Source organism: Acomys minous, assembly GCF_964271855.1.
Source record: "Acomys minous genome assembly, chromosome: 13".
Classification (NCBI taxonomy): domain Eukaryota; kingdom Metazoa; phylum Chordata; class Mammalia; order Rodentia; family Muridae; genus Acomys; species Acomys minous.
Window position 1 is genome coordinate 61,996,883 of NC_140495.1, and position 15,506 is coordinate 62,012,388.

General features: G+C 51.2%; 1 protein-coding gene across 1 annotated transcript; it reads left to right on the top strand.

Moving 5' to 3' along the window:
• The first annotated feature begins 1,213 nt into the window (after window positions 1-1,213).
• Window positions 1,214-15,339, top strand: RSPH9 (radial spoke head component 9). Its single transcript, XM_084755173.1, has 5 exons — window positions 1,214-1,474; window positions 3,560-3,725; window positions 7,574-7,703; window positions 8,881-9,027; window positions 15,114-15,339. The coding sequence occupies exons 1-5, from the start codon at window positions 1,248-1,250 to the stop codon at window positions 15,272-15,274; spliced, it is 831 nt and encodes a 276-aa protein (XP_084611299.1). The 5' UTR covers window positions 1,214-1,247; the 3' UTR covers window positions 15,275-15,339.
• The last annotated feature ends 167 nt before the right edge of the window (window positions 15,340-15,506 follow it).

The following is a 15,506-nucleotide window of genomic DNA, read 5'->3' on the forward strand; positions in this document are numbered from 1 at the left end:
GGGAATGGTGGAGGGGCTCTGACAGAGAGCGGGGACTTGTGAATGGGGGCTATACATCATTTTGAAATAAAGAGATGATTAGGTCAGCTCTCAGATGCTCATTTAATAAACCGTGATGAAGCCGAGCAAGGTGGCACACAGGCAGGTACATGGATGTGAGTTGAAGGCCAGCCTGGTCTGTGAAATGAGTCCAGGGCAGCCAAGGCTACACAGAGAAACCCTCTTTCTAAAAACCAAAAAAGAAGCTGGGTGTGGTGGCGCATGCCTTTAATCTCAGCCTTTGGGAGACAGAGGCAGGTGGATCGCTGTGAGTTCCAGGCCAGTCTGGTCTACATAGTGAGTCCAGGACAGCCAGGGCTACGCGATGAAACCTTGTCTCAAGAAAGAAAGAAAAGAAAAGCCATGGTGAGCAAAGCCCAGGCAATGGAAACAAAGTAATTATCTGAGCTATTTAGACAATTTCCCTATGGGTTTGGCGTGGAGGTCCCCAGCATTTTGACTTGATGAGTCTTTCCCAGAGGAATCCAGAGATAAAAAGGTCAGTCTGTAGCAAACCCAGCTTTCCTGAAACAAGCCTGAGGAGGACTTCGTCTTTGGGGACTGCAATAGTGGATGTGACGTAGCAGTGGTTAGGTTAGTCTGTGGACAGTGTGGCTGTGGCTTTTTGTCTCTTGCTACCATTTCAGTCTGAACAGTCGTGGGGCCCAAGGTTCTATGCATGGTGTAGCTGGCAGGCACGTATGGTCTAGCAGTGGCGTCTTTTTCCACCAACCTCTGGAGAATGTCACCCTTTACATCCTTTTCCAAGGAGTGGCCCCGTATTTTACTTCATTGTCTAATCATTTAGTCCTGGAGTTAAGCACAGAGCTCTCAGGTGAAAGCTGGAAAGGACGGATGGGTAGAGCCTACTTAGTGACACCTAGCTTCCGGTGATATTCCCCGGGCTGAAATAATACAGCTAGTGCCCTTGTTGGGGCTTTGTTTTCTTCCCAAGTCCCTCTAGGGCAGAAGTGGAGGATTTAAAGTGGAGTGCCTATATGGAGCCGTGCGGGCGCGCTGCAACACAGAAGGCAGGAGTCTGGACTGCAGGGAAGGGTTGGCATATTCCCGGGCTCCAGGAAAGGGCGGGAGATAGGCGGTCCAGTGGGTGGGGTTTTCTTTCCTGCTTTTCTGAGGGGTGGGGCTCAGCGTCTCCATGGAGACGGCTCCTAACCGGCGGACTAGCCTGCAAGAGAGAGGCTGGCCTTATGGATGCCGACAGCCTCTTGTTGTCGCTGGAGCTGGCGTCTGGTAGTGGACAGGGACTTAGCCCAGACCGTCGGGCCTCGCTGCTTACGTCCCTTATGCTGGTTAAGCGTGATTACCGCTTCGCTCGGGTCCTTTTCTGGGGCCGCATTCTCGGCCTTGTCGCTGATTACTACATCGCACAGGGTCTGAGTGAGGACCAGCTTGCGCCACGCAAGACGCTCTACAGGTGAGGCTACCCTGTGGCATGCGAGGCTGCAGGAGGACACCCTAGGGTGGTGGGTGCAGCTACGCCTGGAAGAGGTGGGCGGACAGGACCTGAGCAGGAAGCTCTGGGCTTGAGGAAGGAAACGGACAGTTGAAGAGCTTGGGGAGTGGGATGTCACAGAATCGCGAGGGTCTTGTGGATTCTGACGGGATGGGAAAGTGGCTAGACAGAGTCCAGAGAGGCAACGTTGTCAGCTTAAAGGAGCAAGAAAAACTGGTGTAGACGCATGTTTCAGAGGGCTCAACTGAGCAGGCGCACAGTGAGAAGTCCTAGAGAAGGCGGCCCGGTATAGAATTTAGGTTCCAGCGGTGGGCTGGGTTGTCTTGGAGAAGTCATTCGCTCTGGGGCTTGTACTAGAGCCGTGGGCTCTTCAGCGGGAGGTGCTCTTGGAAGCATAAGACTTGTGAAGTAGGGAAAGATCTGGAGGGAATTCTGCAGTGTGTAAGGCTCTGCCACATAGGCCCACGGCAGCCTCGTTCTGAGTTCCCCAGGACGAGGGGGAACCTACCGCGTTACAAAGGACTCACGCTGCGGGTATCTGGGGATCAGAGGTTCGAGGTTAACCTCAGATACACAAGGAGCTTGAAGCCAGCCTGGGCTACAAGCTGTGTTGGGGCTGGAGAGATGGCACTAGCTACTCTTCTGGACAATTGGGGTTCGATCCCTAACACCCATATGGAGGTTCAGAACCATCTGTAACGCCAGTCCCAAGGCATCCAGCGCGCTCTTCTGACCTCTTAGGGCACGGACCACATGAGGTGCGTGTACATACATGCAGGCAAAACACCCATACACACAAAAGAAAATTTTAAAAATTGAAGAACCCTGTCTCAAAAAATGTTATCCCAGGTGTACATAAACTAAGTAAGTGTGACCAGAGAGCCATTGCTCTGGGCTCTAAAAAATGAGCGCTTCCCTGCAGCTACCAGCGAGAGGAACCTCCTGCGCGCTGCCCAGAGGCTTCGAGTGTTGGGGTGGGAAGGGAGCTTGACTGGAGAAGTCAAGAGTGGGAACTCTGTCCATAGGCCAGCAGGGGGCGCCCGTGGGGTATAAGCAAGAGCATGCTCAGATCTGATGGGCAGATGGTCCACTCGCCTGTGTGTGTGGTGAGCATCCAGGCGCCTCTGCAGTGTGCGGGGGCAAGGATTTGGAAGGGGAAAACAGCCGAGGAGATGGAGGCGGTTGGAAAGAGACTGTTACGGAGCACGTGAAGGTGGTTCATCGCAGCTGTAGTGACCCTAACTAGGACACTTGCCACAGGCTCATTGTAAGTCCTTTGATAAACAAGGTGTCATGGAGGTCAGAGTGGCCTTCGACTTCATAAGCAGCCGAGGATGGAGCAGCTAAACATTAAAGCTCTTCATGGTTCGACTTGAAAATTAATTAAGCAAATAAATGAATTCTGGTTGCACGCCAGGCTTTTCTGCTGGTGGCGGAGGGTTTGGCTGCTACCCTCTCTCTGAAGTTGGCGCATCCTAGGAACTTGGACCTTTCCTATTTACTACGTGAGTAACTGTCACTTTATTAGACTAAACACTGGCCTCCAAACCAGCACGCTTGGGTACCCAGGAGACAGCGTTGGCTGGATGAGGTGACACGCACCCTGCTACAGTGTCAGTTACTCTGGCTGATGAGGCAGAGTACACAAGTTCAAGACCAGCATGGGCAACATGTAGACGGATGTGTGTTTCGAGACAGGCTTTCACTGTGTAGCCTTGGCTGCCCTGGACTCACTTCTTTGCAGACCAGGCTGGCCTCGAACTCATAGTGATCTACCTGCCGCTGTCTCCCTGAGTGCTGGGCTTCAAGGCGTGCTCTACCACGCCCAGCGAAAATAAAATATTTTAAAGCAGGTGAAAAGTGCATCAAACTGAGTGTATATCAAATGTTAGGGTGGACCACAGTGCACACACTTTGAAGGGTCCTAAGATGAAGGTGTTTTCAAAGCTCTTGGCTGCCTGACGCTGTGAGAAGGGAAGGCGGTGGGAGAAGGGTGCAAGGCGCGAGGGGAATTGGAGTCCAGGGTGATGCAGATGTTGTTGGCAGCCTGAACTGCACAGAGTGGAGCCTCCTGCCTCCTGCCACAGAGGAGATGGCGACACAGATTGCTGTGGTGAACGGCCGCTTCATGGGGGATCCCTCACATGAGTACGAACACACGGAGCTGCAGAAGATGACCGATGGGGAGAAGGTCTTTGATGAGGAAGTGGTGGTAAGTGCAGGGCCTCGGGGGCTGCTGGGAGGAGACGAACAAGTGTCAGTCATGGCCAAGGGTCACACAATGGGAGGATGTGTGAGCGAGCACCACGGGCAATGCCCTAGAAACCCGCAGCCCCACAAGCCGAACCCAACTAAATTAACACAAGAAACAGGTTTCAGGGCCGGAGAGACAGCTCAGTGGCTAAGAGCACTGGTTGCCCTTTCAGAGGATCTGTTTCCACTCCCAGCATCCATATGGAAGATTTTGGGGTTTTTTCTTTTGTTGTTTTTTTTTTTTTGTTTTTTTGTTTTTTGAGACAGGGTCTCTGTGTAGCCTTGCCTGCCCTGGACTCACATTGTAGACCAGGCTACCCTCGAACTCACAGGGATACACTTGCCTCTGCCTCCCGAGTGCTGGGATTAAAGGCGTGCGCCACCACCTCCTGGCCCATATGGAAGCTTATACAACTGTCTGTAACTCCAGTTCCAAGGAATCCGGTGTCCTTTTCTGACTTCTGTGGGCACCAGGCACGCAACTGGTGCAAGCAAAACACCCATACACATAAAAAGAACAGGATTCCAGCCCAGTAGAAACAAGAGCAAGTCCCGCTGTGATTATCTATTGTCATGACCATCGCTGCTGCCCAGGGTGCACTGAACCCCTAGGGTGGCAGGGGCACTGCTGCTGCACCTGTGCCAGTCCTGATGGCTCTGCGAAGGTGGTGCGTTGCCATCCAGGAGAAAAGGACCCTGGAGCTTAGACCTGAGGGGCAGAGCAGAGAGAGTGGGGGCGGGGCAGCTCTTGTAAAGCTTGCCTTCACATGGGGCTGGAGAGAGGGCTCCCCGAGCTATGTCCCGAGGAGCGGGAATGTGTATACAGGTGGATGTCATCATCATCATTATTAATTATTATTATTTTGGTTTTTTTGAGACAGGGTTTCTCAGTGTAGCCCTGGTTATCCTGGAACTCACTCTACAGATCAGGCTGGCCTCGAACTCATGGAGATCCTTGTGCCTCTGCCTCCCAAATGAGACTATGCATTCCAGGCAAACCACTCTGCCATTGACTCGCTTATTTTTTGTGAGGCGTCAGGCTCTCCCATGGAGGTCAAAGGACAACCTGTGCGAGTCAGTTCTCTCTTCTGTATTAAGTTCCAAAGCTTGAGGCCAGTCATTAGGCCTGGTGGCAAGTACCATTGCCCACACAGCCATCTGGCCAGCTTTCTGGATTAATCTTAATTTTACTAGATAATACATCACACGGTTCCTGAGTCACAGGCGCAGGCAAGAAACGCAATACAATTTCAGTTCTCCCCTGCCTGCAGGCCAGGGAAACCCTTTTTCTCAGGAACACTGTGTACCTGTTTAGCACCTGTCCCTGCCTAGTCAGAATCTTCTTTGCATCAGCAGCCTCACTGCCCTCCAGGAGCTCAAGGGGCACAGGCTTGGGCCCCGCAGCACAAGCCTGCATTTTCCCATGAAGCCCCTGCCCTCCCCCGACCCCCCAACCCGGCCCGGGATCTCACTCCATTTTAAAGACTGGGATGCTATTTCCAGACACCAGTGCCAAGTAACCCATCCCCCCAGCCCCGCGCCACCTATATATGCTTTTTTTTTTTTCCTTTTAGACAAAATTGAAAAAATGGCGGTGTGGGCCTATAAAGTTGGCTCAGTTGTTAGAAGCACTTGTTCTGTAGAGGGCCTGCTCAGCCTAAGCACCCACATGGTGGCCCATAACTAGCTATAGCTCGAGTTCCAGGAGACCCAGTGTGGCGTGTCCCCGGCCCTGTATGCTGCTCTTTTTGATGAGCCCTTATCTTTCAGAGACCTTTCACTCCCACCAGCCACCCCGGGGTTTGTGCCAATGTGTGAATGCACCTGTGTTTAAACAACATCTGACTCATGGGAAGTAGCTTCCAGGCCTGAGCCCTGACAAACGGGTCGTGCCAAGTGGCCTTGGACCGACGTCATTTCCAACGTGTGCACTCTATCTAAAGGGCCAGTTCCTAGAAATGCCACTGGGTCAACAAGTTGGGAGCCCACGTTCTGAAGCGAAGCCAAACAGGAATTCAGACCCCAGCCTTGCCTTTGAGCGTGGGTGATGCTGAAAGTCTGTGTCTAGGCTATGGACCCTCGGTGGCAGCCACACTGGATACACGCTCAGTCTTGCCCCGAGGTTCTCTTTCTGGATGGCTAGGACAGCTGTGCTTATTCTTGCAGGCGTGTGCTGAGTCACTGAGGTCACTCACACCTGGGCCAGGGACGATCTGAACATTAGTTCCCTTTGTCAGGCACGCGACAGGCAGCTCTGTGACTTCAGATACCTCTGTGCACAGGTCTCCGCATCCAGCACCGCTTGCCTCCCCACCCGCTCCCGTCCTTACTGCTGGCCCTGATGTGAACTGCAGTGGAATAGCACCTGTGTAAGGTTTAATAACCTTATGGGGAAATGCTTGGTGATGTCAAGCCTAAAGAAGGGTGCTTCTAGCCAGGTGTGGTGGCACACACCTTTAATCCCAGCGCTTGGGAGGCAGAGGCAGGTGGATCTCTGTGAGTTCAAGTCCAGCCTGGTCTATAAAGGGAGTCCAGGACAGCCAAGACTGCACAGAGAAACCCTGTCTTGAATAACAAATAAACAAACAAATAAATCAATGTATTTTATGTGTGTGGGTGTTTTGCTTTAGTGTAAGGTCTGTGCATCTGATAGGCAGGCTGTCAGACCCCTGGAACTAGAGCTCTGGGAATCGGATCCTGGTCCTCTGGTAGAACAGCCAGTGCTCTCAACCTTCCATCTTTTTTTTTTTTTTTAATCTTTTATCTTCTGAGACACAGCTTCCTCTGTGTAGCCTTGGCTGTCCTGGACTTGCTTTGTGGACGAGGCTGGCCTCGAACTCAGAGAGTTCACCTGCTTCTGCCTCCTAAGTGCTGGGATTACAGGCGTGTGCCACCATGCCCAGTTCACTTTTATTTTTTAAAGGCAAGTCTCTATTGTTTCTGTTGCTGTGTTATTTGCTCTAGCCCAGCTGTCTCTTGAGCTTCTGGCAAGTTCTGTCTTTGCTGGAGCACAGATGTGTGCCACTGTATCCAGGTGGCCAGCATTTTACATGTTCCTGGTGCAGATGATCAGGCTTGCAAGCACTTTCACTGCACCATCTACACACACACACACACACACACACACACACACACACACACACACCACACATATACACACCGCATATACCCCCCACATATACACATGTACCCCACACACATATACATACCACATCCACATACACACACAACACACACATACACACCCCCCCACCACACACACATACACACCACACACACACCACACACACACCACAATATACACACCACATACACCTCCCACACATATACATACCACATACACCTCCCACACATATACACACCACCACACACACACATACCCCACACACATATACATACCACACACACACACACCTTGCACACACCACAAACACACATACATATATACACACCACATACACACACACCCTGCACACATATACATACCACATACACACACAGCCTGCACACATCTTGCACACGCACACACATATATACACACCACATACACACACATACTCCGCACACATATACATACCACATACACACACACTCACACATACACACCACACACACACACACCACACACACACACAACATACCACACCCCCACACACACACATGGGGGTTGGGTGGGGAGAAAGAAATGCTTACTCAGCACAACCAGGTCCCAGGCCCCTCTGGTGTGGAAAACACAGAGTTCCATTTTTGTACTTGGGATGAGCAGCCACAGTGCCCTGGCAGGATGCTCCTCTTCTGTCTCCTCAGGTCCAAATCAAGGAAGAGACTCGCTTGGTGTCCATCATTGACCAGATCGACAAAGCTGTGGCCATCATCCCCCGAGGCGCCTTCTTCAAGACCCCTTTTGGAGTCGCCCAGGTCAATCGGACCTTTGAAGGTGCGTTCTGTGTGGATCTTCTCAGAGCAGGAGATACTAAGGTTCTGTTGACTGTGATGTGGAAGACCAGGGGCTCTGCCCCTCTTGGAGAAGAATGGCTGTGTCTGCAGCCCTGGGGAGGGTGGGCCTGCTGGTTTGCTGCTGTTGGTTGGTGCCCTCACTTCATTCTATTGCTGACAGAAAGAAGCACAGCCAATCGTGGCAGGGGCTTGAGACAGCTAGTCACGTCAGTTAGGAGCAGAGGGGAACGAGTACAAACAAACACACCTCCTCGCTTGCCTGTACTGTGCTTGGCTAGCTTTCTTTGTTCTCCTACAGCTCGGGACCTCTGCCTAGGGAATGGTGCTGCCCACAGTGTGCTGGGTCTTTCCACATCAGCTTACACTGAATATAATTCCCCCCATAGACATGCCCGTTGTAACCTGCTCGAGGTCAGTGCTTCTCAACCTTTCTAATGCTGTGACCCTTTAACAGTTCCTCATGGTGTGGTGACTCAATTCCATAAAAATTTTTTTTGTTGCTACTTCATAACTATAATTTTGCTACTGTTGTGAATTGTATTGTAAATATCTAGGATGTCTGCTATGTGACCTTCTGAAAGGGTCATTAAATCTCAAAGGACTCTCAACCCACAGGCTGAGAGCCACTGCTAGATAATTCTTTATTAAGACCTTCCCAGGTTGGGCATTGTGGCTCATGCTTTTAACCCCAGCACTCTAGAGGCAGAGACATTTTTTCCTTAGGAATAGATTCTAAAACATGTATTCTTTTTTAGTGAATACATATTTTGGCTTAGGGAATACAGAAAAACAGAAAGTAAGAGGAACACTTTGTAAGTTCAAGCCTAGCCAGAGCTATGTAGTGTGACTGTCCCCAAAATATTAAAAAAAAAAAAAAAGTGAAAAAATCCTCTTTCCCCAAGTGACAAAGTTATGTCAAGTTGACAGTTAAAACTAAACAGCACAGCGGGGACAGATTAACAGTCCCTGGACCCTGAGGGGCAGAAGTGTCTATGGCGGCTTGAGTTTTCATGGGCTGGGGTCAAGCAGGGGCTGAGGGGATGTGCTCTGCTCTCTGGCTTGGGTTATCTGTCTGATGGACAGCTGCCGGCTCCCTTGGTGGCGGTGCAGATAGAGGGGAGCCTTTGGGTTAACTGTTCCCGGCCTCCTCTTCCCAGGCCTGCCCATGTCTGAGATCAAGAAGCTGAGCTCCTATTTCCACTTCAGGGAGGCTATTGATTTGAAGAACAAGACCTTGCTTGAGAAGTCAAACTTGGACCCATCTCTGGATTTCCTGGACTCCTTGGAGTATGACATCCCCAAAGGTAATAAGCCATTTCTCTTTGAGATGTGGGGTTGACCTTCAGGGCAGAGCAGCAGGCCAGCCCACCCACCTTCCTTCTCGAAGGCTGGGACTGAGAACCTGGGCAGGCACAGGTAGCTCACCAGTGACCTCTTGAAGGTGCGGCTTCCCCAGAGCCTGGTCTTGTACATTCCACTTCCGTTGCCCGGTGGGCAGGAGGGAAGTAAGTAGCTCAGTGCCTCTTGAGGTGTTAGCAGATTGTTTTTGTTTGTTTGGTTGGTTGGTTTTTCTAGACAGGGTTTCTCTGTATAACAGCTCTGGCTGTCCTGGAACTCACTCTGTAGACCAGGCTGGCCTTGAACTCATGGAGATCCACCTGCCTCTTCCTCCCAAGTGCTGGGATTAAAGGCGTGCACCACCACCGCCCAGCCGTAGATTGTTATTTTTAGTGAACTCCTGAGCCTTATTCCAACCAATTTTTAATGTGCTCTAGCTTTCTGCTTGCTTGGTTTGGTTTTTCGAGACAGGGTTTCTCTGTGTTCCTTGGCTGTCCTGGACTCACTCTGTAGACCAGGCTGGCCTTGAACTCACAGAGACTGCCTGCCTCTGCCTCCTGAGTGCTGGGATTACAGGTGTGCACCACCACGCCTGGCTATTTTTAAGTCAAAGATTTTTGGTGGATTTATTTGTATGTGTAAGTCATAGCACGTGCATGGAGCCTGGAGGACAGTTCTCTCTTTCCACCCTGTGGGCGACAGGGATCTGACTCAGGTGGCCAGGCTTAGCTGATGGCACATGCCTTTAATCCCAGCACTCAGGAGGCAGAGGCAGGCGGATCACTGTAAGTTCGAGGCCAGCCTGGTCTACAAAGTGAGTCCAGGACAGCCAAGGCTACACAGAGAAACCCTGTCTCCAAAAACAAACAAACAAAAAGACCTCAATTTTCTTTTCTTTAATGGATAGAATTATATATATCATGAACACTATGATGTTTTAAAGTATATATACATTGTAAAATAGTTCAGTCTAGCTGACTAACAGATGCATTGCTTCAGATAGTTTTCTTTAAATGTTTATTTTATGTATATGAGTGCTTTATTTTTGTGTACATCAGAAGAAGGAATCAAATTCCATTACAGATGGTCGTGAGCTGCCAGATAGGTGTTGGGAATTGAACTCAGGACCTCTGGAAGAGCAGCCAGTGCCTTTAACTGCTGAGCCATCTCTCTAGGCCCCAGATAGTTCTTTTTTTCCCCAAGGAGCACAGTTGTCTGCTATCACTGATTTCCCAGGAGTATAATATAAAGCCAACTGTGGTGGTGCAGACCTGTAATCCCTGGACTCAGACACCTGGACCTCAGTGCACAGCCCTGTCTGAGATGTATCTGTATTTATATAGCTGTGTATACCCCACACACATATCTATATACACATACACATATGTATATACATATGAATGTATCTATCTATATATATTCATCAACTATGGTTACCATGTTTTATAATAGACATCTTAAATTTATTCCTCCTATCTCCTCCTATTCTATTTCCTGTGTCCTTTGATGACATAACCCCATAGTTCTTTCCTTCAATCCAACCCATCTCTGGTGACAAGCATTCTCCTCCTCCTCTTCTTTGAGACAAAGTGTCATTATGTAGCAGGAAGATCAGAAGTTTAATGTCATGACTGGGCACACAGTAAATGCCAGGCCAGCCTCAGCTACATGAAGCCCTCATTTTATTTCATAGTCATCATCATTCTTATTTGCTATTCTTGGTTTTGTTGTTGTTGTTGTCGGGGGGGGGGGGGGAGACAGGGTTTCTCCCTGTAGCCCTAGCTATCCTGGAACTCACTCCGTAGATTAGGCTGGCCTTGAATTTATAGAGATTTGCCTGCCTCTGCTTCCTGAGTCCTGGCATTAAAGGCATGGGCCATCCTACCCAGCCAAAAGCCCTGATTTGCATGTATAAGAGGTCAGAGGTTTTAAAATACACACACACACTTTTTTTTGTTTGTTTATACTTTGAGACAGGGTTTCTCTGTGTATCCTTGGCTGTCCTGGACTCACTTTGTAGACCAGGCTGGCCTCGAACTCACAGAGATCCACCTGCCTCTGCCCCCACAAGAGCTGGGATTAGAGGTGTGCGCCACACCCGGAGATTTTATATACATACATATACATATACATACGTGTGTGTGTGTGTGTTGTGTGTGTGTGTGTGTGTGTGTGTGTGTGTAGAAAAGCCGGGTGGTGGTGACACACCCAGGCCCAGGAATTCTTGGAAAGCGTTGGTAGGAGAAGCTGCAGGTTTGAAGGAAGGCCTGTCATCATAAGGCAACCAGCACAGGCGGCCAGAGAAGGGCAAGCAAGCCCTCAGGTGGTCTAAGGGCCACTGCAGTGCTAGGGTTCCACCACATGGGGGCACCCGAGCCAAGTCACCCTGAGTGTGGGCTTACAGGGGTGTGTAGGTGGCTTCTGGGACCAGTTGGCGACAGAAGGAGGCTGAGTAGGACTGGGATGGAGCTCCCTTTTCAGACACAACTGTTTCCCTTCCAGATGCTCTTCTAGCGAGAGACGTGAATGAGCTGCTAGGTGCCTCTGCTGCCTGGCAGATGGTAGTGGATGACCAGGCTGCAGAGTGGGGACAAGAACGCTCGGAGGAGTCCCCTGGGACACCACGCCTGTCTAGAGGGGTGGGGTTTGGCTTGCACCTGGAAGAGAGGTGGAGCAATGGGTCAGGCAGCCAGATTCCTCAGTGGTAATCTGCCATTCAATACTCCTTAACCTTTCACTCTGTCTGCAGAGCGTGGAGCAGCTGCTGTGCGCCAAACCCACAAGAGAAAGACAACTCTCCTGTGTCAGGAAGGTTTGAGAGCAATTGAGGCAGGATGAGAAACGGAAGTTATACTGGAAAGGTGTCAGGAGCAGAGAGGACTGCGCTCTCAGAAGAGGCAGCTGGCGGTGGGGGCGGAGCTGGCAGGGAGGGTCCAAAAACGAGCACTCGGTGCAATGCCCAGTTTGGGCAGCAGAGGGCAGCAAGAGGCCCGCAGCCTGGGACTTGGCCTTTAAAAGCTGCTGTAGAGCCGGTGATTAGAGCGTATCAACCTTATAGATGTGTGTGCAGATGCCTCTTCTTGTCTAAATCTTTTAGAAGTGATCAGGGGCCCTGCCACCCGTTGCTTACTTATACTGGAGGCTGCCTCCAATCTTTTTCCTCCACCCACAGCCTCTAGGAGGGGTGATTCTACCCTGAGGTAAGGGGGATGGTGGCGCCTCCCACCAGGAACCTGTGGTCATCTTCCTTATTTCATTTTATGTGTGAGTATTTTGCTTGCATGTACATCTGTATGGCACGTGTATGCCTGATGCCCATGGAGGCCAGTTAGAGACTGTATCCCTTGGAACACAGATGGTTGTAAGCCATCATGTGGGTGCTGGGAATCAAACCTGGGTCCTCTAAAAGAGCAGCCTGTTGGCCGGGCGTAGTTAGTGCACACCTTTAATCCCAGCACTGGGGAGGCAGAGGCAGGTGGATCTCTGTGAGTTCGAGGCCAACCTGGTCTACAAAGTGAGTCCAGAACAGCCAAGGCTACACAGAGAAACCCTGTCTCTAATAATAATAATAATAATAACAACAACAATAATAAATATTAATAAGAATAAATAGTAATAATATTAATAAAGAGTAGTCTGTGCTCGTAACTGTTGCGCCTTCTATTCAGTCCTCCCTGCCCGTTGGTTAGTGAGACTTAGGCCACTTGCCGCCCCTGACAGCTCCATCTGAGTCTGACCCTCACTCTCCTTTGTGTTAGCCTTTCTTCCTGGGTGGCAGGAGGATGTAAAGATCATTTCCCTCCAGCCTGGGGTTCCACACCAGAGAGGTGGGTAAGACCCTGGCATTGGGAAACCTGGGAGCTTCTGCCTTGTACAGGGCCCGCTACTGAGTCTCAGGGTTGCGCCTCTCCCCAGCCTCAGGGCACAGGTATTTTGGAAAGGAGGACAGGAAGGCAGGTCTGAGGAGACTTGGAAGAGATTCCGGGTTGTGAACCGCACCACCAGGCTGCTTCCTATCTTCAAAGGACAACTGTAGCTCGCTGGGCCTAGTTTTTTCATATTTGTGCTTTAGACAGTGGTGAAGGGGATAATGTCAGGTACATGCTACATGTCTCCTGACACACTGAGCGATGGGGAGGGGAGGGAGAGGGAGGGAGGGAGGGAGGAGAGATAAGAGAGAGAGAGAGAGAGAGAGAGAGAGAGAGAGAGAGAGAGAAAGGAGAAAGGAGAGACAGGACAGAGAGGGAGGGAGGGGAAGGGGAAAGAGAGAGAGGAGAGGAGAGAGAAGGAAGGAGGGAGGCAGAGACAGAGACAGAGACAGAGACTGATGGGGGGGGGGAAGAGGACGTCTATGTGTGTCCTGAGCCAGGGACAGGAGCGTGACAGGAATGTAAAGGAGTGCGGGAGGCTGCTCCCTGGCATACTACAACTCAGCCATCACTCTTTGGCATGCTTGGCCCTGTTGTCCTCTGGTTCTGTATTTAACTTCCTCAGTTTACCCATGTTTCTGGGCCTGGGACACTCACTCCAGCTTCTGGTGAGCAGACATGCCGGTGTGAGGGGTCCCATGTGTTGGCTGGGTGACCTGAGAAGTATTTGGTGGTGGTGGAGTTCGGGCAGACCCTAAGCTGTTTTCTCTAGGCTAGCACTTGGGCAAGAAAAACTGCAAGCTAGCCTTCCTGGGTGGGCAATCAGTCTGGTCTTGCTTATCTTGGGGAGCCTGTGTAGCTGTGGGCTCCAAGAGTGAGGGGCTAGGTCTCTGTAGAAAGCTGTACACATGAAGATCTGGGTCCTGGCAGGGTAGCTAACACCAGAGAACAGTATATTCCTGGATCTGTTATCAAGGACCAAACATAGCGGACCTGGAACACTTTGTTCTGTCATACTCCATCCTCATGTCCGTCCCCTCAAGCAATATTTTCTGGAGACTTGTGACTAAGAAAGCCACCAAGGTTCTCAGGTGCCCAGAGAACAGCTGTTAGCCAGGAGCTGACCAGCCAGGGTCTGTCACATAGGATGTTCTGATCCCCTTTTTTCACAACAAGGTTTCTCTGTGTAATAGCCCTGACTGTCCTTTGTAGAGCAGGCTGGCCTGGAACTCAGAGATCCACCTGCTTCTGCCTCCCGAGTGCTGGGATTAAATGTGTGCGCCACCACACCTGGCTCTGATCCCTTCTTAATGGTGTCACTGTGGACTGCAGCACTGACAAGCCTCACAGGGTGGGTAGCCTTCACCTCACTGTCCAGTGCGTGGCTGAGTCAGGACCAGGGGCAGCAGACCCCCGTGCTTTCAGAAAGCTCTGGTTTTGACCTGGGCAGGCAGCTAGCTATGTAGGGATGAGCTTCCTGGATGCAGGGTGGCCCCCAGAGGGTGGGGAGCGAGTTGTGAAGCTGCTGGGTGTGGAGTGACCAGGGTGGGCCATGGCTGGAGGTAGGCTGCGGGAAGCTTGTGTGGTGGGAGCCAGCAGCGGCCGAGTTGGCAACTGATGAAGGCTCTGGAACAGCCCTCAGAGCATAACTGGTTGGTCCTGCACCAAAACCTGCAAAAGTTATTTGCCTTACTGGCAGGGCCCAGAGCAGGGCTGTGGCTGGTTTGGGGGAGAGGCCTCGGTGCGCAGGGGAATAGAAGCCCAGATCTGCATCCAGAGGCGATTTTCCCAGGCTCCTTCCTCCCACACAGTGGCCCCCTCCCTTGGAGCTGGATCAGGCCCTTCCAGCCAAGTCATTCTGGCTGCACAGCTAGGCCTGGTCTGAGCTGTGTCTGCAGTACCACAGGGAAGACTCAAGGGCTGATGTCCCCTCTCAAACATGGCTACACCTACCAGCTGTTAGGAAGACCACTGAGGTGGGAGGCCCTGGCCGTCTCACATCTTAGAGCTCACGGTGCAGCGGGTTTACTCTAGTGTGAGGGAAAGGAGCCACTGAGTCCTAGCTTGATGTCTGGTGAGTCATCTTATCCCCCCACTGTGCCACAACGAGCAGCCAATGACTGGCAACCAGGAACACAGTGGCACCTCAGCACCAGGTCTCAACTCTTGTCTGTCCCCTCCAGGGTCTTGGAGCATCCAGATGGAAAGGGGCAACGGGCTGGTGGTGCTGCGCAGCCTGCTCTGGCCAGGCCTCACCTTCTACCATGCTCCCCGCTCCAAGAACTACGGCTACATCTACGTGGGTACGGGCGAGAAGAACATGGACCTACCCTTCATGCTGTAGGAGGCAGTCTGCATATTTATGTGGAGACTAAACATTATTTTCATAAAGTCCAACCATCTGACCCATTTGTTCTGTCATGGTTTTTGTTCTGCATCTAGTCACCTGGCTCTGAAAGGCCCACTGAGGCAGGAAGTCTACTTCTGAACCAAGAAGCAGAGGCCTGGGATGAGCTAATGAAGGAGACACCGAGTATGGATGGGTGGAAACAGGTGGGACGGGGTGGTCAGAGCCT